At 40.2% G+C, this 27,555-nt stretch overlaps 1 protein-coding gene across 1 annotated transcript; it reads left to right on the top strand.

Moving 5' to 3' along the window:
• The first annotated feature begins 131 nt into the window (after positions 1 to 131).
• On the top strand, positions 132 to 27,173 carry CUNH5orf22 (chromosome unknown C5orf22 homolog). The gene is made up of 9 exons (XM_007951607.1): positions 132 to 212; positions 1,488 to 1,633; positions 4,636 to 4,785; positions 7,671 to 8,100; positions 13,861 to 13,923; positions 14,155 to 14,276; positions 22,998 to 23,064; positions 24,900 to 25,039; positions 27,041 to 27,173. Exons 1-9 carry the CDS (start codon positions 132 to 134, stop codon positions 27,171 to 27,173), a joined length of 1,332 nt encoding a protein of 443 aa, XP_007949798.1.
• The last annotated feature ends 382 nt before the right edge of the window (positions 27,174 to 27,555 follow it).

Raw genomic sequence — 27,555 nt, 5'->3', positions numbered from 1 at the left:
CCAATCCGGAACCGCAACCGGGTAAAGGCGCGTTTCCGCCGGGCACAGGCGGCCGCGGCCGCAGTTCGGGCTTTCCCGGGTCTTCGTCCTGCGACTCCGGCTGCTCCCTGGAACGCTGACGGCGCGAAATCATGAGTGACTCCGCGGGAGAGCCCGCGCGCCTCCGGTGCTACCCGGAGCTCCCGGTGTGGGTGGTGGAAGATCATCAAGAGGTGAGCGGACGGCCGCCGCGCGCTGGGGGACAGGACCGCCTGGAGAACTGACGCTTCAGGGACGAGTACATGGCAGAGTCTTAGCATTGGAGGCGGAGAGATGACCTGCCGGGCTCGGTGGCTGTGAGGAGGGACACTAAAGCAGCTGCCATGAGAGAATGGGAGTTGACGTTTATGAAGTGCTCCCGCAAGCATACGTGGGTGTCGCGGGGATTGGAGCCTGACAGTCTGAGCGCAAAGCCTGGTATTCTCAACCTGCTCTTAACGTTGGCTTCTGGGGAACTCCGTCCGGAGTCTCTTCCCATGGGTCTCCGTCTGACACTTACTGAATCAATGCAGTGGTCCAAGCCCTGTGCATACGTTCCTATCTGTGAAATAAGGACAATAAATCGCACCGTTCCTAGGGACATTACAAGTAGTATTATGTGCAGTTTGTACATTTATCTCTTAACACGGTAGCTGATGTATGTAAAACACTGAAGATGTTATTTTATTGCTTTGATACTTTAGCTAAAATAGTGCCTTACTGTAGACATTTGGAAGCCTAATAGGGTGGCAGTGGATCTGAGAAATGTTTCCAAAGGCAGCATTAATAGACTTTGGGGGTTCTCTGGGTATGAAAGAGAAAGAAGGTGATGGGGATTTATGGACGGAAAAGTTAGAGAAGAGGAGGGAAGTTGGGTTTCTCGGGACTCAGACCTATATAGTGTTTATGAGCTGAGACAGAGGAGCTGGGTTAGGCAGTATTTTCAAATTACCTTTTCAATCTAAAATTACCAAGAACCTAAAAGACCACCTAGCCCCTCCCCGTCATCCTAAATAACCCACTGCCAGTCCATTCTGACTCATAGTGAACCTACAGGACAGAGTAGAATAGCCCCATAGGGTGTCCAACCTTTAAGGAAGCAGACTGCCTCATCTTTCTCCCAAAAGGAGTGTAGCTTGAACACACAGTTCATGTCAACTGAGAATTAGCAGTTTGTTCGTGAGCCCCGGTCCTGGTCTGTTTCCCCCATCACCTGTTGAGCTTGAGCGGCAGTTGGATGATGACTGTAGCTGCTCATGAAGTTGGAAGTTCTCAGGAAAAAAATATAGCTTATGATAGTTCGAATCATCTATGATAAAGGAATTTTATTTTCCCACTTTTTAACAACTTGTTTGCTGTTTCACAAACTATGTGCCATTATGCTTACCGTCATTTTTCAGTCTTCAGTTGAGTGTATGTATGTTCCTGATTTCTGTGCCAATTCTGAATGTATATGTGTATCTTTACAGGTTCTGCCTTTTATATACCGGGCCATCGGCTCAAAGCATCTTCCTGCCAGTAATATAAGTTTTGTACATTTTGATTCACATCCGGACCTCCTTATTCCTGTGAATATGCCAGCAGACACAGTGTTTAACAAGGAAACACTCTTCGGGTAATATGTGATGTTTGTTAATGACCTTTTGTATGCCTGAAATACAGTTGGCCAGAGAAGTGGTCTTTTCAGCTGCCTGTGAGGTGGCCTCTGACTCATGGGGACCCTGTAACACAGCGCGGCCTGATCCTGTGCTATCCCACACTCAGCTCTGGATCAGACTGCTGTGATCCATAGGGTTTTCATGTTCAGCAGTAGATCATCAGGCCTTTCTTCCTTGTCCGCCTTATTCTGGAAGCTCCGCTAACACCTGTTCAACATCACAGCAACATATGAGCAAGCCTCCACCACTGATGGGTGGTGCATGAGGGGTGCTGGCTGGGAATCAAACCCAGGTCCCCCACACAAAAGGCAAGAATTAAAGGAAAGAGACTTTACTAAGCTCATGGACTTTGTTTTTGTTTTGCTTCCCTTTTTTATTTCATTTAGAACACTATGAGCAAACTTCTCCTAATGAGCCAGATCGGGAGCTCTGGTAGCATAGTGGCTAAGACACTTGCCTGCTAACCAGACGGCTGGCGGTTCAAACCCACCAGCCACTCTTTGGAAGGAAAGTTGGGCAATCCTACTTCCATAGTGATACTGCCTCGGAAACCCAAGGAGGGGTCGCTATGAGTCGGGTATCACTGTTTAAAGCCATAGACACTTTAAACAAATGACTATGGCTGTATTCCAGTAAAACTTTACAAAAACAGGTAGCCCAGCCAAAGCTTGCTGACCTCTGATTTAGAATATATAATTTTAGAAGTAGAAGAGAAATTATATGAGCCACTTCTCCCTTCCTCTCCCCTTTAAAAGTCTGAACGCGAGGCACAAGAAAGCATGCCCTATCTAAATGCATAGCTCAGTAATTGTATCAGCAACATACCTTTAATTTCCTATAACCTTCCTCCCAGCATAGTCTACTTCCCATGTTTTAATTTTCAGGTCACAAATCTTGCCAACATTCAATTGTATAGAATCATACAGATGGAAGTAAACTTGATGGTTTGTACACCATTCTTTAGGAAGGGCCCTACCTAATAATAATTACTTACTAGCCTTGCTTCTGTAGTAAAGTCTCCTGAAATTCTGTCACTATCTCTCATGTATAGAATGACTAGAATTAGTCTGCTTCTATAATACAAAAAGTTACACAGCAGTAATTTTGCTGTGCTAGAATTAAATGATAGACATCTATGTGAATTAATTTTACTAACTACTACAGGAGCTCTGGTGGCATAGTTGTTAAAGCATTTGGCAGCTAACCAAAAGGTCAGCAGATCAAATCTACCAGCCTATTTGCAGAAGAAAGATGAGGCAATCTGCTTCCATAATTTGTAGCTTTGGAAATGCTGTGTGGCAGTTGTCTGTTCTACAAGTTCACTATGAGTCAAAAACTCGATGGCATTGGGTAGAGGGTACTATTACTACTACATTTCTTATTGCTGGTTTTTTTTTCCCCCACATCTCCAGTTTGGAGTTTAATTCCTAAAGAAATGGTGTCTGCACCATTGTCATTACTTCCTCATATGTTTAGAGATTTTGCATTTCAGAAATTGAACAAAGAATTATGAGGCAGGTATGCGGTACTGTATAGTCTTAGAAGAATGGATCTTACATGTTTTGGCCTTAGGACCCCTTTAAAAGTTATTTAGCATTTTGAATGTAGGTTTTCTCTATCAATATTTACCATATTTCATATTAAAACTTGTTGTTGTTATTTGCCATCGAGTCGGACCTGACTCATAGCGACCCCTCCTTGGGTTTCTGAGGCAGTATCACTATGGAAGTAGATTGCCCCATCTTCCTTCCAAGGAGTGGCTGGTGGGTTTGAACTGCCAGCCTTCTGGTTAGCAGTCAAGTGCCTTAGGCACTATGCTACCAGAGCTCCCTATTAAAACTTAGAAAATGTTAAGTATTAATTTGTTTCAAAGTAACAATAGGAAGCCCATTACATGTCAACATAAATGTGATGTTCTAATGAAGAATAAATGTATTTTCCAGAACAAAATAAAATTGAGTGAGAAGACTGGCATTGTGTCCATCTCTGTATATCTCTAATACCTGCCTTTTCAGAAGACAGTTGGAGTTTCATGTACTTATACATTAAATCTTTTGCTATACCTTGTTTTGGTTGGAGTATATGAGGAAATTTGGGCTCTCACATATAGGTCATTAGAAAAAGGCAGAGTATTTTCATAGCCTTTTTGATCATTGTAAATACTCGTTGGTACTACACCAAAACTTAACAGGTGGTAGTTTTCTTTAGGAAGGGGGTAGTTAAAATGTAGAATCTAGCAGTTCAGACTCTCATCTGAAAACCATAGTTGTCTGTCATTCCTTTCAAAAAAAAAAGATGTTTTGCTCAAAATTCAGTGACACAGTGTTTTTCCTTGAGACACCCAAAGTACTTCAAAGTCTACCAGAAGTCTTTGTGTGCATTTCTCATTTTACCACATAGAATATTTAAAGGTCTATACCTCAAGGATCAAGAGTTAATAAAATCATCAAGGATGTTCTTAAGTGAAACTGGCTTTTGTTGTTGTTACTATTTGGTGGTGAAGAATAGGGTGACTGCTAGTAGAGTTTGTTGCTACTGCCTTGATTACCTCAAGATACCAACCTGCCATTGCTTTTGCACTGTCAGTGCAAACGCCAGTACACTGAAATGGGCAAATGATACCTTAGTACTAGGAAAGTAGTCTTGACGTAGTGGGCACTCTGAAAAGGTCTCAGAGGACCTCCCTTCCCAACCCCCAAGGATCCACAGACACTCTTTGCTGGTAACTCTGTCGTTACTAGGGGAGCTCTGGTTGGGTAGTGCCTAAGGCATTTGACTGCTAACCAGAAGGCTGGAGGTTCAAACCCACCAGCCACTCCTCAGAAGGAAGGTTGGACAATCTACTTCCATGGTGATACTGCCTCAGAAACCCAAGGAGGGGTCGCTATGAGTCAGATCTGACTCAACAGCAGTGGGTTTTTATCGTTACTAGCTTTAATGTTTCCTGTTTCTTTTTCAGAGAATTAAGTATTGAGAATTGGATTATGCCTGCAGTTTATGCGGGGCATTTTTCTCATGTAATATGGCTTCATCCCACATGGGCTCAGCAAATTGAGGAAGGCAAACATCGCTTCTTAGTCGGCAAAGACACGTCTACCACCACAATCAGGTAATAGTCTCGTGTTTATGAGTATGAGATTAGTTGAATGTTTTTCTCTTGTTTTGGATCCCTATAATTACTGGGATCAGAGTAAACCTCAACTCCTCCAAAATGAGTTGTTGAAACATTGGAAACAAGTTCTCAAAGATGACTAACTCCATGAAATCACTAATGTTCTGTGTTCAATGATACATTTTGCTTTTTCCTTCCAATGTAACAATTGTATGCTACATTTAAAAATTAGCAGAAAAAGAACAAAATATCTCACTTTCACTTTTTATAAATCCCATGGCTGAAAAAACAGATGCTAGGTTTTAACTTTATTAATATTAGATTTAGAGAGTTACTTAATCTAAAATTGCAGCATCCTTCACTACTGTTACATACACAGCTATTTTTGTGGTATAAACTGTTTAACCAATGTTTTGTGTATTTTGTGATACTACAATGCTTTTGGAAACACCAGACTATTCTTGACTTTCTAAACTCTATTGTAATGAGATGAATATTTCAAACAATGTAACCATAACTCTAGAACCTGAAAGATAGTGGGATACAATGGTAGTACATTGAAAATGAAACAGTCTTTTTTTATTTCTGAGCTTTCCTTAATGATACAGTTAACTTTTGTGGTATGTGTTCATATCACTTGCACAAATAACTTTGTTGTGTTATTTATTAATGCCAGCAGACACTCATATTTATTTAGGATATAATACAAAAATTAAAGAAAGAATTAGGGCTCAGCATATAGTGAAATACAGATATATTGGTATTAGTGAAAAGTGCGGTAAGATTTTTAAGGAGCACGGTGGTTAAGCACTTGGCTGCTAACTGAAAGGTCAGCAGTTCAAAACCCCCAGCTACTCTGTAGAAGAAAGATGTGGCAGTCTGCTGCCATAAAGATGTATAGCCTTAGAAACTCCAAGAGGCAATTCTACTCTGTCCTATAGGGCCCCTGTGGCAGTGAGTGAGAATTCGACGGTAGTGGGTTTGGTTTAGTGGGTAGGATTTTTATTGGGTTCATCACTGGGTAGGCCTAATTTAACTTGTAGCAGGTTTTTGAAAGATCAAGTCGTTTTGAGCAATCTTAAGTAGACTTGAAGCTCAATGTGTGGTAATAATATTAGGAAGATTTTGATTACCTCATAATTTTAGTTAATCCTGCAAATGAAAATGTAAGGAAGAAACACACATACATATTTACATACAGTGTGAGATAATACATGTGTGTCTGTGTGAATGTTGTGGTTGAATGCCGTTGAGTCAATTCAGAGTCATAGCAACCCATGTGACAGAATATAATTGCCCCATAGGATTTTCTTGGCTATAATCTTTACACTCGATGGCACATAACAACAACAATAATCTTTACAGAAGCATTTCTCCAGATCTTTCTCCTGTAGTGCCACTAGGTGGCTTGAACTGCCAGCCTTTCAGTTAGCAGTCAGACACTTAACTGTTGCACCACCAGGGCTCCTTTGAATGGTATGAACAAAGTAAAATTTCTGTTTTGTGGGAGAATACAAATTTAGATTGGGGAATACAGCCTTTGTCTTTTTTAGTATAGTACAGTTTTTAATAAGCTTCAACATTAGTTTTATTAGGGGGTTAATCCTTTTGGAAAATTTTATCTTTCTAAATTTATAGCTGTATGTGCTGGGAGGAGGGACATAAATCTGAACCATTATTTTAGTTTGATAGGGCCTGTCTCTGGAAGAAACAGTGGCTTTCAGTATTCAAAGTACCTACCTAGACGTGATACAGTTGAAAAGCTGAGAACATGCCCACAGGTCTAAATCAGAAACCTGCAGCTTGTGAACTGCATTCTACAAGTGTGCAAGATCTTGTTTTGAAGTCACTATTCATATTAAAAATGCTGTATGAAGTTTAATGAAGCTTTGAAATATGTCAAAGCAAGTCTTAGTTATCTAGTGCTGCTATAAGAGCAGAGAGTGGCTTTAAGAAGCAGATACTTATTTTCACACGGGTTAGGAGGCTGGAAGTCCACATTCCGAGCACCGACACTAGGGGAAGACTCTCTGTCGGCTCTGGAGGAGGTCTTCGTGTCTTTTCATCTTCTATTCCTCGTCTCTTCAGTGATCTTCACGTGACATGGCATCTATCTTCCCCCAAATCTGCTTGCTTCTCTGTCCTAATCAGCTCTTTGTTTCTCAATGGCAGTTGGCTTAAAGCACAACCTTCACTGCTTCTTCACATGACAAAGAAAACCCATTCCCAGTGGCATCATAACCACTGACGTAGGAGTTAGGATTTTTCAACATGTATTTTGGGGGACACAGTTCAATCCATAACAGGGCACTTCTGTTGAAAGATATTATTTCCAAATGTAATTTTCCTCGTAAGCGTTGTTCTGGATAAAGCTTCAGCTACTGTGAGAGAGATCCAAAGTGGCACCGGGTTCAACAGGAGAGCTTATTCCTTTCTCCTGTTAGAGCTCACACACATAGTCCAGGGCTGATGTCACAGCTCTACAGTTGGAGAGTCCCTGGTTCCTTCTGTATTTTTGCTCCACCATCTCTAGAATGTTGTCTTGTCCCCATAGTGCACGGTGACACAGCCACTGCCATGTTCACGTTCTAGTTGGCAAAGAAGGGGAGAGCAAGGCTCTGCACACTTCTCTTCCATTCTCAACCAAGTGCCCACACCAAGCCACAAAGTAGACTGGGAAGCGTCACCTTTACTTTGGGCAACTGTATTGCAGCTAACCATTTGGGGAAAGCTATTTCTGTAGAAACACAGGAAGTACACACATTGGAGACAACACCCAGATTTTGTCAGATGTGTCCATTCTTGCATTTCTGCACTCCCATAGTGAAGTGTTAGCTCATTGGTTCAGTTTTGTTTAAAAATCGTTTTTTCCTCTCATCCAGGGTTACAAGTACAGATCATTATTTCCTAAGTGATGGTCTTTATGTACCTGAAGACCAGTTAGAGAACCAGAAACCTTTACATTTGGATGTTATTAAGGTAAAACCTTATGAACTCTGTAACAGTCGAGAAGGAAATGATGCTGTGTCTTCTGCTAAGAAGCCAAAGCTGACGCCAGAAGATGTGGCAAACGCTGCCTCTCCTGACTGTGACTCTTACTCAGAAGAACTGGAAAAGGACCCAGTGACACAGACAAGTGGCCCAACTTGTGTGGACCCATCACGTTCATGTTCTTCTGAGAGACAGGAATGCCAGGCTACAGTCCACACCGGGGAAACGCTGGATATTTTGAAGAAAGGAGATGCATTTGTGTTAGATATTGACTTAGATTTTTTTTCAGTCAAGAATCCTTTCAAAGAAATGTTCACTCAGGTAAATACAGTAGTTTTAAACTGTAGAGCATGAAAATTAGACTGCATTTCTCTAGATCAAAGATTAGCAAACTTTCTGCAAATAGCAATTATTTTATATTTGGGGGCCTTGTACAGTCTCTTTTGTCTGTTCTTTGGTTTTGTTCTGTTTTGTTTTGTTTTCTATTTAAACCCTTTAAAATTGTAAATACCATTCTTACCTTGAGGGCCATACTAACGCCCCCTAAGTTGTGGTTTGCCAGTCCTTGCTCCAGGTACTATTCATTGTTTTGCATCCATCAACTAGCATAATGTATACACAGGCAGTTAAATAAAATCGCACATACACCAGTGTGTAAATACATCGAAAAATACCTGTTTTTACCTCTGTCTCCGTTCTCTCACATCCTCACCTAGGAAACAGATACCGTGGCCAGAGATGTTCTGTGTGTACAAAAATCTCTGTGATAGATTTTTCATTAACGATGAACTATTTCATTATGCGTATCACTATTTTATAGCTAATGAATCAGGCTTACGGTTATTAGGGTATCTTGGCAGAGTTTTTTGGGTTTCTTTTTAATATATATTCTTATATATTCACTACTGTCAAGTCAGATCCTACTCATAGCGACCCTTCCTTGGGTTTCCAAGATGGTACCACTACGGAGGTAGATTGCCCAACCCTCCTTCGGAGGTGTGGCTGGTAGGCTTGAACCGCCAGCCTTCTGGTTAGCAGTCAAATGCCTTAGGCACTACACCATTAGAGCTCCCTATTATTACATGTTGTTGTTGTTGTTGTTATGTGCCGTCGAGTCGGACACGACTCATAGCGACCCCCTCCTTGGGTTTCCCAGGCAGTATCACTACAGAAGTAGATTGCCCCATCTTCCTTCCGAGAAGTGGCTGGTGGGTTTGAACATCATCCTTCTGGTTAGCGGTCAAGTGCCTTAGGTGCTATGCTGCCAGAGCTCCCTTATTATTATATAGTGGTTGCTTATTCTTAAGTAATTTTTTGATATGGCATTTCAGGACAACATAATAATTTAGACAGTTCCATAGAGTAAAATACAACTTGATTGACTTGTATTACGATCATAGGCCTGCTTTGAAAGAGCAGAGAGTGGCTTTAAGAAGCAGATACTTATTTTCACACGGGTTAGGAGGCTGGAAGTCCACATTCCGAGCACCGACACTAGGGGAAGACTCTCTGTCGGCTCTGGAGGTGGTCTTTGTGTCTTTTCATCTTCTATTCCTCGTCTCTTCAGTGATCATTGTTTTGCATCCATCAACTAGCTTAATGTATACACAGGCAGTTAAATAAAATCACACATACACCAGTGTGTAAATACATCGAAAAATACCTGTTTTTACCTCTGTCTCCGTTCTCTCACATCCTCACCTAGGAAACAGATACCATGGCCAGAGATGTTCTGTGTGTACAAAAATCAAAACAGAACAAAACCAACTATTTTATAGCTAATGAATCAGGTAAAAATCATTTACCATTGTAATGAAGTTGTTGTTTGGCTCGTTTTCCTAGGGCTTAATCCAGGTTAGTTTGATTTTGATGATTCCTGATTGGGCAAAAGGACTGGTTTTCAGTGTCATAACTGTCTCCTTATTTAATTACATCATATTTCAACGTCCAGTTGAAATTATTTCTCTTGTGCTCAATAATTTGCTACTTTACGTATACATTATGAGAGTGTTTTCTGTTTCTGATTCTGTTGAGGAAATCATGGCAGATCTTAACATGCAGGTCTTCCTAAGTTCGGTATTTGATTGCTGACAGTGCTGGTGGTAGTGATGATGTACTTTATGATCCTTGTTCTATAGATACATCAGAAACCATTGTGATTGATCTAAATGATAAAAGGCCTCTATCCAAACCCACTGCCATCGAGTCAATACCAATTCATAGCAACCTGCATTGAGTTTCCAAAGTTACAAATCCATAGAAGGAGATTGCCTCGTCTTCCTCTTGTATAGCAGCTGGTGGGTTTGCACCACTAACCTTCTGTTTAGCAGCCAAATGTCTTACCTGCTATGCCACTAAAAAACAAAAAACTCACTGCCATCGAGTTGATTCCGACTCATAGTGACCCTCTGGGTTTCCAAGGTGGATTGCCCAGTCTTCCTTTCACAGAGTGGCTGGTGGGTTTGAACCACCAGCCTTATTTTTAGCAGTCAAATGCCTTAGGTACTACACCACCAGAGCTCCTTAAAGGGCCTCTAATAGGCACTAATTAAAGATAGTTAAGATTTGGGGATTAAGTGTAATCTGGAGCAAGATTTGGGGGTCATGTGTAATGGGGAACCTAGAGTACTCTTCTGGCTTGCAGATAAGAATGAAAACTTTCCTGCTTTCTCTTCCTGTTATGTGTGGAGCTGGTGCGCTCTGCAGCCATCAGCCTCAGCCTAAGAAAGCTTAGAAACCTTGGAGAATGGGCATGCCTAGAAGGTGAAGGACCTGACTGGAGGGATTTAACCTACAAATATATTCATGTAAATATTAATTATTAACAAATATTACTAAATATTAGTACAGTGTATCAATTACTAAAATATAATAAATGAACAAAACCAAACTCACTGCCATCGAGTCAATTCTGACTCATAGTGACCCCCATTGAGTTTCCAAGGTGGTAAATCTTTATGGAAGTAGATTGCCCCATCTTCCACGAAGTGGCTGGTGGTTTTGAACTGCCAGCTTTCTGGTTAGCAGTCAAATGCTGTAGGCACTATACCACCAGAGCTCCTCATACTAAATGTAGTAAAAGAATTTTCTAAAAGGTTACATAAGAAACTTAATGTTATTCCTTTTCAGTGCTACTGAGACATATGAAAGTGAAGAATTTTGTTTCTGTTATACTCTTGGGTATGTGTTATACTTCATAATTTATTAGGTGTTTTTTGTACACTAAAAAAGATAGTTAATTATGTACTTATTTTTTTTTTTTTTTTAAGAGCAGGTTCAGAAGTTAGAGTTAAGTACTATTTATTATTTTTTCTGCTTACAGTTTAGTGACCTTAGGAAAGATACTTAACCTTTCTGACCTGCAATTTCTTCAGTTACAAAATGGGAATAATCACCATGGCCCGCTCATAGGATGCCATAAAGAGTCATGCAGCAGGGCAGTGACGCCCCTTTTGGTCCATGAGTTTTAGCTTAGGGTGCATTCACCTAAGCAGTGGTGTTGGAGCCAGATGTACCCATCTCTCTAATGGGGCTGTCTAGCTGTGCTAAATGTGACCACTTAGAGGAGGCCATTCTCTTGCAAAGTCTGTATGTAACATCCTTCTTCCATTCTATAGAGTTTCCTGACTGAGTTTCTTTGTCTTTGCCGATCTGTTCTGTTATTGCCTTTGTACTGCAGAATTCTCTTCTGTCACTAGGGAAATGGCTGCAGAGTAAACATGGAGAGGTTTTTGTTATGATTATTAAAGATATGTATATTTCCTATAAGGACCCTGGTGGTGCAGTGGTTAAGCATTTGGCTGCTAAGTAAAAAGTTGGTGGTTCAAGCCCGCCAGCCATTCCACAGAACAAAAGACATGGTGATCTGCTCTTGTAAAGGTTACAGCCTAGAAACCCAATAGAGCAGTTCTACTCTGTCATACAGGGTCACTCTTTAAGTCAGAGTGGACTCAATGTTGTTGTTTTTTTAGATGCTATCAAGTTGGTGCCAGCTCTTAGCAACCGTATGTACAACAGAATGAAATACTGCCTGGTCCTACACCATCCTCACAGTCCTTGCTGTACTTGAGCCTATGATTGCAGCCACTGTGTCAGTCCATCTTGTTGAGGGCCTTCCCCTTTTTCTCTGACCCTCCACTTTTCCAAGCATGATAACTTTCTCCAGAGAATAGTCCCTTTTGACAACATGACCAGAGTAGGTGAGACGAAATCTGGCCATCCTCACTTCCAAGGGTCATTCCAGCTACACTCCTTCCAGGACAGGTTTGTTCCTTCTTCTGGCAGTCCATGGTATTTTCAGTATTCTTTGCCAACACAGTAATTCAAAGGCATCAACTCTTCTTTGGTCTGTCTTACTCATTGTCCAGCTTTCACATGCAGATGAGGCTGCTGAAAATACCAGGGCTTGAATTAAGCACACCTTAGTCTTCAAAGTGACATCGTTGCTTCTTAACACTTTAAAGAGGTCTTTTGCAGTACATTTGCCCAGTGCAGTATGTCATCTAATTTCTTGACTACTGCTTCCATGGATATTAATTGTGAATCCAGCCAAACAAAATCCCTGACAACTTGAGTCTGCTCTCTGTTTATCATGATGCTGCTTATTGGTCCTGTTGTGAGGATTTTTGTTTTCTTTATATTGAGATATAATCCATACTGCAGACTGTAGTCTTTGATCTTCATTAGTTAGTACTTCAGGTTATCACTTTCAGCAAGAAAGGTTGTATCATCTGCGTATTGCAAGTTGTTAGTGAATCTTCCTCCAATCCTGATGCCATGTAATTCTTCATATAATCCAGCCTCTCATATTATTTGCTCAGCATACAAATTGAATAAGTATGGTGAAAGGATACAGCCCTGACACAAACTTTTCCTGATTTTAAACCATGCAGTATCCCCTTGTTCTGTTTAAATAACAGCCTCTTGGTCTCTTTCCTTTCCTTTCCTATTCTTTGCAATACTATCCATAATTTATTATGATCCACAAAGTCAAATGCTTTTGCATAGTCAATAAAACAAAGGTAAACCTCTTTCTGGTGTTCTTTGCTTTCAGCTAAGATCCATCTGACAGCAACAGTGGTATTCCTTGTTCCACATACTGTTCTGAATCCAACTTGAATTTCTGGAAGGTCCCTGTCAATATACTGCTGCAACGGTTTCTGAATTATCATCAGCAAAATTTTACTTTTGTGTAGTACTAATGATATTGTTCAATAATTTCTACATTCTGTGGGATCACTTTTCTTTGGAATGGGCACAAATATCCCTTCCAGTCAGTTAGCCAAGTAGCTGTCTTCCAAATTTCTTGACATAAAAGAGTAAGCACCTCCAGCACTTCAGCTGTTTGTTGAAATCTCAATGGGTGTTCCATCAATTCCTGGAGCCTTGTTTTTCTCCAGTTCCTTCGGTGTAGCTTAGACTTCTTCTTTCAATACCATTGGTTCTTAATCACATGCTACATCTTGAAATAGTTGAGCGTCGACCAATTCTTTTGGGTACAGTGACTCTGTATATTACTTCCATCTTATTTTGATACTTCATATGCAGCATATTTCCTATATGTAGGTAAAATCTGTTTAGATCTTAAGATATGTCCCTTTATAAAGTGGAATATTATTAGAAATACTTTCATCTCATGACCCACAGGCCACCAGTCTCCCACAGATCATTTTTATGCATTTCTCTCATCATACCCAGCTGGATAGAGTTGCCATAAGGAGATGATAATATTACAGTGTTGTTGTGTGCTGTTGAGTCAAATCCAACTCCTAACAATCCTATAAAACAGAGCAGAACTACCCTATAGGATTTTCTGGGTGTAATTACAGGAGCAAACTACCAAGTCTTTTCCTGACCAGTCACTGCTGTGTCCAAACCACTGACTTACCTACCAGGGTTCCTTAGTAAGTATAAAATGATATATTTTACCTGATTCTCCCAGAAAACCTTTAAGTAATTATCTAGGATATTCTCCTTGTATCAGAGCCAAGGCTAACTTGTGTTTCACTTAAAACATGTTATTGTAAAAAAAAAATTAAAAAATTATTTCTTTTCTGGTATCTGTATTGTTTTGTTTTCTAGGAAGAGTATAAAATCCTGCAAGAGCTGTATCAATTTAAAAAGCCTGGAGCCAACCTAACAGAGGTATCTTCTATTCATTTCTATTGGGTTTTATCTATTTGCCATTTTTGTAGTAATATCTTACAGTTTATTTGAGTGATCTCAAAGGACTGTTAAAATACTGCTGTGTGTGTGCATTAATTGGTGAAGCTTGTGTTTTAACTAACTGAACCAAGATTTTTATTGTAATGGGGTTTCACTTGTCTTTTGCAAGAATGAATGGTATAATCCCAGCTTTCAAATGTGATTTTATAGGAAGATCTGGTAGACTGTGTTGATACACGAATTCATCAATTAGAAGACCTAGAAGCCACCTTTGCTGATTTGTGTGATGGTGATGATGAAGACACTGTGCAGAGATGGGCTTCAAACCCTGGGTGAGACCCCTGAACATTTTTCCTCTTACTCTTCTACCTTGCAGTTCTAGGTTGCTAAGCCTGATAGGAAATTTCTTTAAAAAATTAATTCGCATTAAATTTAACATATATGTATTACCCATAGCTAACATTCATTGAGTGTCTATTATGTGTCCAGTATACTTCTGAGATTTGTGGTTCAAACCCAGCAGCCACCCCTTGGAAGGAAGATTGGGCAATCTACTTCCATAGTGATACTGACTCGGAAACCAAAGGAGGGGTCGCTATGAGTCAGAGACGACTCAACAGCACATAACAACAACAACAGTCAAAGGCATTTGACTGCTAACCAGAAGCCTGGTGGTTCAAACCCACCAGCCACTCCTTGGAAGGATGACTGGGCAATCTACTTCTGTAGAGTTACCGCCTCAGAAACCCAAGGAATGGTCGCTATGAGTCAGATCTGACTTGATGGCAGTGACTTTGGTCTTGGTTGGACTCATTTATGCCTTTTAATATTGTTGTGGTTTCAGTATTATTATACCTATTTTGTAGATGAAGAAAACAAGGCACATAGTTTCAGTAAGTTGCCCAAAATCATGTAATAAGTGGGCAGGCTTTTAATCATTGTAAACTTTTGGTCCCCATGAGGAAGCATAGTAAGACTAGCCACCCACTGCCATCAAGTTTAGTCAGACTCGTTGCATTCCTATGGAACAGAATAAAACTGTCCCATTAGGTTTCCAAGCTGTATATCTGTATGGAAGCAGACTGCCACATATTTCTCCCACAGAATGGCTGGGGAGTTCGAACTGCAGACCTTTTGGTTAGCGGTCAACCCTGGAAACACTGTGGCAATAAGGCTTCCTAAGAAGACTAGATGTAGCTTATTTTAAAATTAATCTCCCAGAAACTGTGCCCTTATTTTCCATGGTGTAAACATAAGAAAGCAGACGTAAGACAGGAATGAGGAGTTAATATCATGGTGCTTTGGGATCAGAACATGAATGGCTATTATGATTTATCATGTTATGGTTATTGAAAATAATTCATCAGATCTCTAGAGGAATACAGAATAAACTAGCAACAGTGTTTGCTTCTGGAAAAACCAATTGTATGACTCACATTAACTATATGAGGGAAAAATGCCTTCTGTTTTGCTATGTGCATATGTTGTTTTGTGTTTTATTTTATTAGGTTTCTTCAAGTCAGTTCTGACTCAAAACAACCCCGTGCACAACAGAACAAACTACTGCCTGGTCCTGTGCCATCCTCATAGTTGCTGCTATGGTTAAGCCTATTGTTGTACCCAGTGTCATTCCATCTCGTTGATGGTCTTTCTCTACTTTACCAAGCATGATATCCTTCTCCAAGGACTGGTCCCTCCTGATAACATGTACAAAGTAGGCAAGACAGAGTCTCACTATGCTTACATCTAAGGAACATTCTGGCTGTACTTCTTCCAAGACAGATGTTCTTCTGGCAATCCATGGTATACTCAATATTCTTCACCAACATCATAATTCAAATGCATCAATTCTTCTTTGGTCTTCCTTATTCTTTGTCCAGCTTTCCCACCCATATAAGGCAGTTAAAAACACCATAGCTTTGGTCCTCCAGGTGACAACTTTGCTTTTTAACACTTTAAAAAGGTCTTTTACACTGGATTTACCCAATGCAATACATCTGATTTCTTCACTGCTGCTTGCATGGGCACTGATTGTGGATCCAAGTAAAATGAAATCCATGAAAATTTCAATCCGTTTATCTTGATACTGCTTATTGGTTCAGTTGTGATGACGGTAGTGAGGATTTTTGTTTTCTTTATGTTGAAGTGTTATCTGTATTGAAGGCTATAGACTTTGATCTTCATCAGTAAGTGCTTCAAGTCCTCTTTTCTTTCAGCAAGCAAGCTTGTGTTCATCCATGTATCAGATTGTTAGTGAGTCTTCCTCCAATCCTGATACCATGTTGTTCCTCATATAGTCTGGCTTCTCTGATTATTTGCTCAGCATTCATATTGATTAAGTATGGTGAAAAGATAAAAAACCCTGACATACACCTTTCTTGCAGTATCACCTTGTTCTATTCGAACATCTGCCTCTTGGTCTATATACAGTTTCCACAGGGTTACAATTCAGTGTTTTGGAACTCCCATTCTTCATAATGTTATCCATAATTTTTATGATCCATAAGGTTGAATGTCTTTGCATAGTCAATAAAACACAGGCAAACATCTCTCGTATTCTTTGCTTTCAGACAAGATTCATCCGACATCAGCATTGATATCCGTCATTCCACATCCTCTTCTAAATGCATCTTGAATTTCCAGCAGTTCTCTGTAAATGTTCTACTACAACCATTTCTGTGTTATCTTCAGCATAATTTTACTTGGTGGTGTTGTTGTTATGTGTCGTCAACTTGGCCCCAACTCGTAGCGACCCCACCTTGGGTTTCCGAGGCAGTATCACTACAGAAGTAGGATTGTCCAACCTTCCTTCCGAGGATTGGCTGGTGAGTTTGAACTGCCAGACTTCTGGTGAGCAATCAATTTTACTTACACATAATATTAATGATATCGTTCACTGATTTCTGCATTCTTTTGCATCATTTTTCTTTGGAATGGTCACATTCTCTTCACATCTATGGCCAAGGATCCCTGTTGGCACAATGATTAAAGCACTCAGCTGCTGACTGAAAGGTTGGCAGTTCAAACCCACCAGTCACCATATGAGAAAAATGTGGCAGTCTGTTCCCAAAAAGATTACAGCCTTGGAAAGTCTATGGGGCAGGTTTACTTTTTTCCTGTAGGGTTGCTGTGAGTCATAATCAATTCAGTGACAGTGAGGTTTTTTGAGGGGAAGTCAGTTGGCCAGGTCTTCTAAATGTCTTCGGCCTAGACTAGTGAGCACTTTAGAATGGCATTCATTTCTTGAAACATCTCAACTGGTATTCCATCAGTTCTTGGAGTCTTGTTTTTCACCATTACTTACAGTGCAGCTTGGGCATCTTCATTCTGTACCATCAGTTCTTGGTCGTTGTAGTTAACACTGTGTGTCAACTTGGCTGGGCCATGGTTTTGAGTGGCTGGCCTGCTGGATAGAGTTATTCCCCATGATGACAGTAGTATTCAGCTCCATGGTGGAATCTGCTATGAGCAGCTAAGTAGCTGCCATCGGGGTGTGGCCTGTTCCTAGTATATAAGGACAAGCTTTGAAAAAGGTCTCAAGCTTCTGGCACTTCTGGATCCTGCATTTGGCCAAGTCTTCATCTCAGTGGCCTGCCATGTTTCCTGCTACTCTCAGGTTTGTTCCTGGACTTGAAACAATGTCCTGCTGTGTAGTTTGCTAATCTTGGGACTGTGCCATTTTACCCGTCAATCTGGGGTTCATCAGCCTCAGCAGCCAGCAGCTGCATGAGTCAGAAAAATCCTCCAGCTCAAGCAAGCCTGGAACAGGAGGCAGAGCTGAACCCCAAGGTCAGGAGACTTCATGCAGCCCCTGGAGCCAGCACTTTGAACTTGGACTTCTAACCTCCTAAACTGTAAGGGAATAAATCTCCATTTGTTAAGCCATGTACTTGTGGTATTTCTGTTATAGCAGAACTAGAGAACCAAGATAGTCATATACTGCATCCTGAAATAGTTAAACGTCCACCAGTTCTTTGTAGTACAGTGACTTTATGTATTCCTTCCATCTTCTTTTTGATGCATCATTCAATTTTTTGCCCATAGAATCCTTTAATGTTACACCTCAAGGCTTGAATTTTTTTTTCATTTCTTTCAGCTTGAGAAATGCAGAGCATGTTCTTCCCTTTTGGTTTTCTAACTCCAGGTCTTTGCACATTTCATTATAATACTTTGTCTTCTTGAGCTGTCTTTTGAAGTCTTCTATTCAGGTCTTTTATGTCATCATTTTTTCCTTTTGCTTTAGCTGCTCTGCACTCAAGAGCAAGTTTCAGAGTCTCTTCTGACATCCATTCAGGTCTTTCTTTTCTGTCTTTTTAATGACCTTGTCCTTTCTTTATGTATGATGTTCTTGATGTCATCCCAAAATTTATCTAGCCTTTATTTATTAGTGTTGTGTGTCATAGTGGATAAGGGGCTTGACTGCTAACCCAAAGGTCAGTGGTTCAAACCCACGTGCTATCCCATGGAAGGAAGACTGGATGATCTATTTCTGTAAAGATTTACAGCCTCAGAAACCCAATGGGGGGTCGCTGTGAGTCAGAAACGACTTGATGGCAGTGAGTTTGGTTTTTGTTTTTTATTCTTGAGATGATCTCTACATTCAGGTAGAATCTACATAGGGTCAAACTTTGGCTTTCATGGGCTTGTGTTTATTTTCTTCAGCTTCAGGTTGAACTTGCATGTGAGCAGTTAATGGGTCAGTTCAGCAGTTGGCCCCTGGCCTTATTCTGACTGATGAATACCGAGTTTCTCTACTATGTCTTTTTATAAATAGTCAATTTGATTCCTGTATATTCCATCCAGACCACATGATAGTTGCCATTTATGTTGTTGAAAAAAGTTATTGCCAATCAATAAGTCATTGGTCTGGCAAAATTCTATCATGCAGTTGCTTGGTTAATTTCTATAACCAAGACCCTCTTTTTCCACTACTGGTACTCCTCCTTTGTTTCCAACTTTTGCATCCCAATCGCCAGTAATTATCAAACCATCTTGGTTACATTTTTATCTGTTTCAGATTGCAGAAATTGGTAAAAATCTTTAGTTTTTTCATCTTTGGCATTAGTAGTTGTTGCATAAATTTGAATAGTAGTTGTACTAACTGGTCTTCCTTTTAGACATGTGAATGTTATCTTATCACTGACAGTGTTGTATTTCAGGATAGATCTTGAAGTATTCTTTTTGATGATGAATGTGATGCCATTCCTCTTCAATTTGTCATTCCCAGCGTAGTAGACCATGATTACCCAATTCAAAATGGCCAATACTAGTCCATTTCAACTCAGTAATGGATAGGGTATCAATCTTTTTTTTTTCTTTAAATTTTTTTTATTTTGTTGTTTTGAATATATGTGGCAAAACAATTCAATGCAACAGTTTCTACATGTATAGTGTAGTGACATTGATTACATTCTGTCAAGCTGTACAATCATTTGATTCTCCTTTTCTGAGTTACTCTTCCTTCATTAGCATAAATATATTGCCCCAAAGTTCCTATCTAACCTTTCAGTTTGCTGTTATTCATTAGATCCCATACAGATAGTTCTTAAAAGAGTGTAATGCTCAATGCAGCTTTTTTTTTTACTAGTTAAACTAAACTGTTGTTTGATTTTAATGTTCAATTTGAAGAAGACTTCAGGGGATATTTTAGGTTTAAAGTTTAAATATTATTTCAGGGCAATTGTTACATGGATCCATCCACCCTCCATAGCTCCAGACAGTCTGGAGTCCATGAGAATTTAAATTTCTGTCCTGCATTTTCCTCCTTTAGATCAGGATTCTGCCACAGAATCTTTGATCAAAATGTTCAGTATTAGTAGCCCGATACCATCCAGTTCTTCTGGTCTCATAGCAAAGGAGACGTTGCTCGTGGAGGCAGTTAGCCACACATTCCACAGCTTCCGCCTATTCCTGACTCTCCTTCTTTCTCTGCTGTTCCAGGTGAATAGACACCCATTGTTGTGCCTTGGATGGCCTCTTCTAAGATCCCAGGCCCTACACAACAACGTAGAAGGTAGACTCATTAGAACAATCAACCATGCAAGATCAAAAGGGCGGCATTTGCCCAGGGTTAAGGCTCAGAGAGCAGGAAGGGATAGGAAAGAAGGATGAAGGGGAATGGTAAACAGAGGGAGGAAGTGGAAGGGTGCTGTTACAGTGTGGGGATTGCAGTGAACGTCACAGAACAAAATGTGTGTAAATTGTGGGATGGAAAACCAATTTGCTCTGTAAATTTTCACCCAAATCACAATAAATTACTATTTAAAAAATAAATAGATAAAAGGAGGTTAAACTAAAGCACTGAACACCAGTTAGCTTATTGGTTATTAGACCAGTTAACTGGGATATTCTAAGAAACTCTAAACCCAGAAACCATATCCCATAAGGTGTTTGGTTGTACACAAGCAACCACAGTAGTTATTCTTTGTTGTTGTTGTCATTGTAAATATCGTACAACTTTCACCAGTTCAACCTTTTACAGGTGCCCAACTTATAATAATTTCAATAATCAGCTATGCAACCCTACCCTTAATCAATGTGATTTTTCCATCACTGTTAATCTCTTTTCTCCCTTGCGCCTACCTCTGGTAACCAGTAATAAACACTGGTCTCTATACGTTTGCCTTTTCTTGACATTTTATACAATGAGGCTTACAATTTTTGTCCTTTTGTGATTGACTTATTTCACTCGGCGTATGTCTTCAAGCTCTGTCCGTACTGCAGCATGCATCACGTCTTCACTTCTACTGGTTGAGTAGCATCTTCTGTTGCAATTGGCAGTGGACTTGTAGCCAGCAGTGTCCAGGAGGGGGAGATTCTGGCACAGTCCACACGGGCTCCAGGAAGGTCTGCCTTGTTAATTGTGGAGCAGAAGCTAGGATCCTGTCTTTTTACAGGCAGGGGGGTGGGGTAGTCACGGAAGGAGGCCTCCTTTTCTGGGGCCACTTCCCTAGTTCACAGCAGCTAGCGGGCCACCTGGCTGAGGGCAGGGACCATGGAAGAAGTGATTTTCCTACCGAATGTGACTCATTGATTCATGGATTCTTGCCTGTCTGCAGTTCCCCGCTTCTTTCCTCTGCCCCTTGATTGAGAGCCCCTCAAACCCAAGGCCTGTTTCCTTATTGTATTTGTGAGGGAGGATTGGGGCAATGGTTTGTTTATACCACCATCTTCCTAGACTTCTCAAGGGTATTGATCTTCAAGAGTTCTGTTTTCGTTTCAACAGCATCCAGTTTTCCTTGACTCATACTTTGTGTGTGTGTATATTAGCTATTCAAAATATTGATTTTAATTTTTACTTAAAAATAAAATATTCATGGCAATAAATTTACAAAAAAGTAAAATATATAAAAACATCCCTCAAATGTAAATATTATAAAACTTCTGTTGTCTCTGAGAAAAGCACTGGTGTGGAAGAATAATCCATAGCGGTATTAGTCACGTCCGTAAATACTGATGAAGTGCTGTAACATCAGTTAATGCTTTTGCTCTTCAGTCTAGGAAGCTAGTCCTTAAAATAATTCCATCCTTTATGATATCAGTATTGAAGAGGGTAACATAGAAATAAGTCACCTGACATGAGTCTTCTTAAAATATTGAAAAGTAACTACTATTTTGTAATTTTGTGAAGTCTCAAGCCAAGTTTAAAACTTAAGCAATAAATAAGCATGCCTGGAAACCTTGAAGGAACTCTGGTGGTGCAGTGTGCAGTGGCTAAGGGATTGGGCTACTAACCAAAAGGTCAGAGGTTCAAACCCACATCTGCTCCATGGAGGCAGTCTGCTTCCATAAAGATTTACAGCTTTGGAAAGTCTATGGGGCAATTCTACTCTGTTCTACAGGGTCACTATAAGTCATAATTGACTCAGTGCCAGTGGGTTTTATTTTGTTTTATGGAAACCTTGTTGTTGTTATGTGCCCTCAAGTCGGACCCAACTCATAGCAACCCCTCCTTGGGTTTCCGAGGCAGTATCACTACAGAAGTAGATTGCCCCATCTTCCTTCCGAGGAGTGACTGGTGGGTTTGAACCGCCAGCCTTCTGGTTAGCAGTCAGATGCCTTAGGTACTACACTACCAGAGCTCCCATGGAAACCTTAGAATCCTGAAGACAGGTCATAGATGGATGTGGTCACCTTCTGCTGAAACCCCCCTTGGCTACTGGTACACCCAGGTAGCTCTTAATCACTGTAGGGAGTTCCATCACAGACTAGAAGGAACTATGAAAATGCCACAACAGTGACTTTAGACAGTGGCTGAAAGTAGGGGAAAGAATATACAAAGGAAAAAGTGGGTGTGGTGCCACAGAAAGTCTCCTCAAACTAACCATACCCCTAAAGGTCCAGCTTCTCAGCACAGAAGAGTCTTCACTTTTAAGGAAGTAGAGGAGGTGGGTGGTTTGGGGCCAGAAGTCGAAAAAATAACATTAACTTAAATGAAGAATTAACAGGACCATTGGCCAGGCAGGCCCCTCTGCCTTCTTTTATCTTTCTTTTTTCCCTCCCAGCCACTTAGGGGTATTAGGAGAGGGAGGTGGAGGAGGCATTATACTAGACACACTAGTCAATCAGAGTTGCCAAAGAGTTCTAGCTCTATTAAATAACTTTAAAGTTAAAAGCATCATTGTTAACATATAAGACGGTTTAGAACCTTTCTTCTTATAATTGTATATGCAATAAAAATATCCCTGATTTTTTCTCTTTTGGGAAACTGTATCATTTTCATCTGTGTACTAAAAGCACTTAGATTTCCTGCTGGTCCAAATACTTGTTAAAGTGACAGTAGAATGTCCACCTTTAAAGAGGAAGAAAACTTCATTTTCCTGAGTGCTATTTTTCAACCTTTAACGTAGTGTCATATTTTGGGTGAGAAAATAGCAGCGGGCATGCATTTCTTAATATTTTAAGATAATATTTGAACAGCTTTATCTTTTTTTCCTAAGCATCATATGAAACATATTGTTAATGGTAAATTTCAAGTATACTGTATCATTTTGCCTGTAACTTTTATTGAGGTGGTCATGATGTTTAACTGAGGGCCATGGCTTTTTTTCCAGAATGGAGTCACTGGTTCCGCTTGTACAGAGTTTGAAACAACGGATGGAAGTGCCAGACTATGAAATGGTAAATATTGCATATTGATGTATAAAACTGACCCTTTATAATGGCAGTTTTCTGAGTAGAAAAATTTGCTGTTTGTTAAAATGACTGATTTTCATTTGTGCTTCTGGAAACTCTGAATGAATTATTGAGAGAGAAAACAAGTTAAAAACGTACTTTTTAGAAGCCAGAACACTGGAAAAGTTTTCCATGTGAAATATTCTTTTCCCAATTTTACGTGTGAGCCCTGTGTACAGCGCGTATCAGGGCAGGGCATGGCCTGTGCTCAGATCTCTCCTCCCCACGGAGTAGGAAGCAGACTCTCTCCAAAGCTGTCCGTTCTTCTTCATCCATGTCTATACCCCCTTCCTCTTCCTCCTCCTCCCTGCCCTCTGTTTGAAAATGTTTTTCTTTGGAAAAAACAAAAAGACAGACAACAGAGGGAGCCATGGCTCTGTAACTGACTTTGTCAACAGTGAGCTGAATGCTGTGGCCAAAGATGATACTTTTAATCATAATTCCTTTTATTTTCATATCATTTTACAGTCTCTGAAGCAGATCTTTTCACATTTGACCCAGTAGTTGAGATGAGAAAACAGAGGCTTGAAAGGTCCAAGTAACTTTTCCCAGGTTTTATGACAGGGCTGAGACCCCTAACTCTTCTGCCTCTTAATCTAGTTCTTTTACTTTAAAAAATTGTGTTTTGATTTTGTTTGTTTTAGTTGTGGAATACAATGAAGCCACCTAATTTGAACTGAAGTTTAAGTATTGATCTAATGCCAAAATTACAAGGATAAGAAATGCCAGCAAAAGAATATTTTGGTTAAATCTGAGCTAATCCACACCCACTTTTTAAAAATGGTAATTATTAAAAATGATAGAGTTGGAAGAGACTTCAGATTTGATGACACATTGGTTAAATATAGAAGAAACACAAGTAAGTACCTTATAGTAAGTTAAGACAGGTGAGAGGAAGATTTTTCCCCCATAGTGCCTTCTCGAAGCTGCAAATGTAGCATTATGTGTATGACTTTGAAAGTAAATAAAATAATTTGTTTATTGGCCTAAGTATTTAAAGTGCTTATTTTAGAACCTCAGTTCTATACAAAACCAGGCTAAATATTAACATAGGAAAGAAAAATAGCTTTATTAAACTGTTGTTGCTATTCTGCACACTAGTAAGTTCAAATATAAAAATGGCACTAGCTAAGTCCTCATTTGTGGAAGACAGACATGTGCATCCTTGGGTTCATCTGAACAACACTGCCAACTTCAAAAACAAAGTAACAATAACTCTGCGTTGTTTCTCCACCATCACTAAAACCAAAAAAAAAAACCTCACTGCCATTGAGTTGATTGCAATTCATAGTGACCCCCTTGGGGTTTCTGAGGCAGTAAATCTTTACAGAAGTAGATTGCCCAGTCTTCCTTCTGACCATTACTAACAGGAAAGAGAAAATACAACTTTAGGAAAGGGTGGGGTGAAACAATGACAGTTTTATATCCATAACTTCTAGAATCTACATGAAGTGGATAATTCATTTAAAAATGTGAATTTTCAATATCGACTCAAGAAAATACAAAGAAAGTGGATGAAGCAATAAGCATAAAATAAACTAAAGAATTGGTCAAAGAATTGAAAATGGCTCAGGCCAAAACCAGTGGACAAACAGATTCTACCAAAACTTCAGAGAAGAGATAACTTATATAAAACAAAATGTTACAGTGGGAAGAAGAAAAATCCCAATGTACAAAAATGTTAAAAAATAGTAAGATTTGTCACCAAGGCCATTCATGATTAAAGAATCTTTTAAAGTCAATAGTCTTAACAGTGTAAATATTAACTGTCTTATTTTCAGGTTCATCAGGCTGGTCTAACCTGTGATTATTCAGAACTTCCTCACCATATCAGCACAGAACAAGAAATTGAGTCTCTTGTTCAGAGTGTATATTATTTACTGAAAAACTTACCCAAACCTACACTGGTGACAATTGCAAGGTAAGTTTAGTAAGCTGAAGAATGAGCCCCCAAAGAGTTGGCAGCCTAGTCCCCAGAAGCTGTAAGTGTATTATTTTACATGGCAGAAGAGGCTTTGCAGATATAATCACTTTAAGGATCCCGAGACAGGGAGATTACACTGGGCTGTCTGGGTGGGCCCAGTGGAACCACAGGCATTCAAAGGACGGCATGGAGGTCAGAGCCAGAGAGACAGGAAGATGCTCCACTGCTTGCTTTGAAGATGGAGGAGGGGGCCATGAGCCCAGAAGCAGGCAGCCTCTAGAAGTGACAGAAGGTAAGGGCACAGCTTTCACCCTAGAGCCTGCAGAAGGAACACAGCCTTGCCAGGACCTTGACTCCAGATCTGTAAGAGAATAAACTTGTTGCAGTAAACCACTAAGTTTGTGGTAATTGTTTATAGCAGAAATAAGAAACTAATACTAATTTTTTACCCACTCAGGCTGTAATGCAGCTGTTGTATTTTCTTGTTCCTGTTAGTGATGGTGGACAAACAACGTACAGTTACTGTTACTTTATCTTTGAAGCTGGCAGTGGTGTTCAGATGAGCCCAGGGATTCACATGTCTGTGTTCCACAAATGAGGACTTAGCTGCTGCCGTCTTTATATTTGAACATATTAGTGTGCTGAATAGCAATAGCAGTTTAATAAAGCTACCTTTCTTTCCTATGTTAATCTTTAATTTTTTCCTGGTTTTGTATAGAACTGAGGTTCTCTGGTGGCATAGTGCCTAAGGCATTTGACTGCTAACCAGAAGGCTGGCAGTTCAAACCCACCAGCCACTCCTCGAAAGAAAGATTGGGCAATCTACTTCCATAGAGATACCACCTCAAAAACCCAAGGAGGGGTCGCTGTGAGTCAAATCGACTCGACAGCAGTGAGTTTGGTATGGTTTTTAGGTTCTAAAACAGGTACTTTAAATACTTAGGCCAATAATAAGAATGTTAATGTAGTTCAGTACATTCAATGTAAGAACTATTTCTTAAAGCACAAGCACATTAAATTCTTTTCATCATTGTTTTGGTTCACTGGTGCTGCTCTAACAGGATTACCACAAATGGGTGGCTTTAACAAACAGGGATTTATTCTCTTAAAGTTTTAGAGGCTAGAAGTCCAAATTCAAAGTGCCAGCTCTCGGGGGCTGAATGAAGGCTTCTAGAGCCTGGGCTTCAGCTCTGCCTCTTGCTCCTGGCCCACCGGAGCTGGAAGCAGCTCTTAACTCAGGCAGCTTGCTGCTAGCTGCTGAGGCTGTCCAACCCAAGGTCGACAAATAAAATGGCACAGCCCCAAGAACCAAACAACTCATCAGGCCACTACTTCAAGTTCAGGAACATTTCCAAGATTGGCAGGAAACCTGGCAAGCTGCTGAATGAAGACTTGGCTACATGCAGGGTCCAAGCATGCCAAAAAGCTAGAGATCTTCCTCAAAGCTTCTTATGTACTGGAAGCAGACCACATCCCTAAGGCAGCTACTTAGCTGCTCCAGTAGATTTCACCATGGAGCTGATTGCCAGTCATGGGTAATTATTCCATGGGCATAACTATACCCAGCTACTCAAAACCAGGCCCAGCCAAGTTGACACACAGCTTAACTACCACATTATTGTATATGATTTTATATAATCATTGTGTGTGTATGTGTGTGTAAGAAGGCACACTGTGTTTGAATCCTGTCACCAGAGCTTGCTCACTAGCTGTGTGACCTCAGATAAGTTACTTCACCTTTCTCTGTTTCTTACTCCTTTAAAGGGACAGTGATTGCATGCATAAAGTTGAATTATATTAGAAACGTAATTCATGTGGAGCACTTGGCACAGGGTAAAAATCTAGTCACATTCCCACTGTTATTATAATTGCAAAATTCAGCATACCTTCATTCCTACTCCTTTACACTGAAATCAGCACACGCAGGCTTTTTGTCACTGCAGAGTGTGGTTTCATCTTATTTATGTGTGTTTCTCCTCGTTCTCTCCTTGGTTCCAGGTCAAGCCTAGATGATTATTGCCCTTCTGAGCAAGTTGACACCATTCAAGAGAAGGTCCTCGCTGTGCTGCGCACTCTCTATGGGACTCTAGACGTTCACCTGGCTTACTCGGCAGATTCGTCTCCATCTTGAGACAAAACAGAACACTAAGCCCCTGTTCCATCTTGGTGATGTACTAGGGCTTTCCCTAACTTAATTGTAAATGACTCTTCCAAAAGATACTCTGTTTTTGTATTAACTTTTAGTTCAAATCTTTCACGTATTTTAAATCTCCAAACAAATGTCATCAGTTGTTGAATGATAGCAAATTTTTCCCATCAAGTCTCCCCCCAGTTGATGGATCTGTTCTCTTTCTTCCTTTCCATCATTGTCATCTTCATTTTTGTGAGAGGCTTTTCCCCCTAGTGTGATTGGACTATATGAGATTCATTCATTCATTTAACCAACTGATACTGACACTTACTAAGTGCCAGACGTTATTTAAGTGCTAGGTATATGCTAATGAACAGAATAG

Source organism: Orycteropus afer, unplaced genomic scaffold (assembly GCF_000298275.1).
Source record: "Orycteropus afer afer isolate SDZICR_OR568_19922 unplaced genomic scaffold, OryAfe1.0 scaffold00302, whole genome shotgun sequence".
NCBI lineage: Eukaryota > Metazoa > Chordata > Mammalia > Tubulidentata > Orycteropodidae > Orycteropus > Orycteropus afer.
The sequence above is the reverse complement of the archived record's forward strand: the minus strand, read 5'-3'. Positions and strand labels throughout refer to the sequence as shown.

Coding starts and splice junctions, on each gene's coding strand:
- CUNH5orf22 (XM_007951607.1), top strand. CDS start 132: ATGAGTGACTCCGCGGGAGAGCCCGCGCGCCTCCGGTGCTACCCGGAG. Junction 8,101..13,860: donor TCAAAGAAATGTTCACTCAG/GTAAATACAGTA, acceptor TTTGTTTTCTAG/GAAGAGTATAAAATCCTGCA. Junction 23,065..24,899: donor AAGTGCCAGACTATGAAATG/GTAAATATTGCA, acceptor TCTTATTTTCAG/GTTCATCAGGCTGGTCTAAC.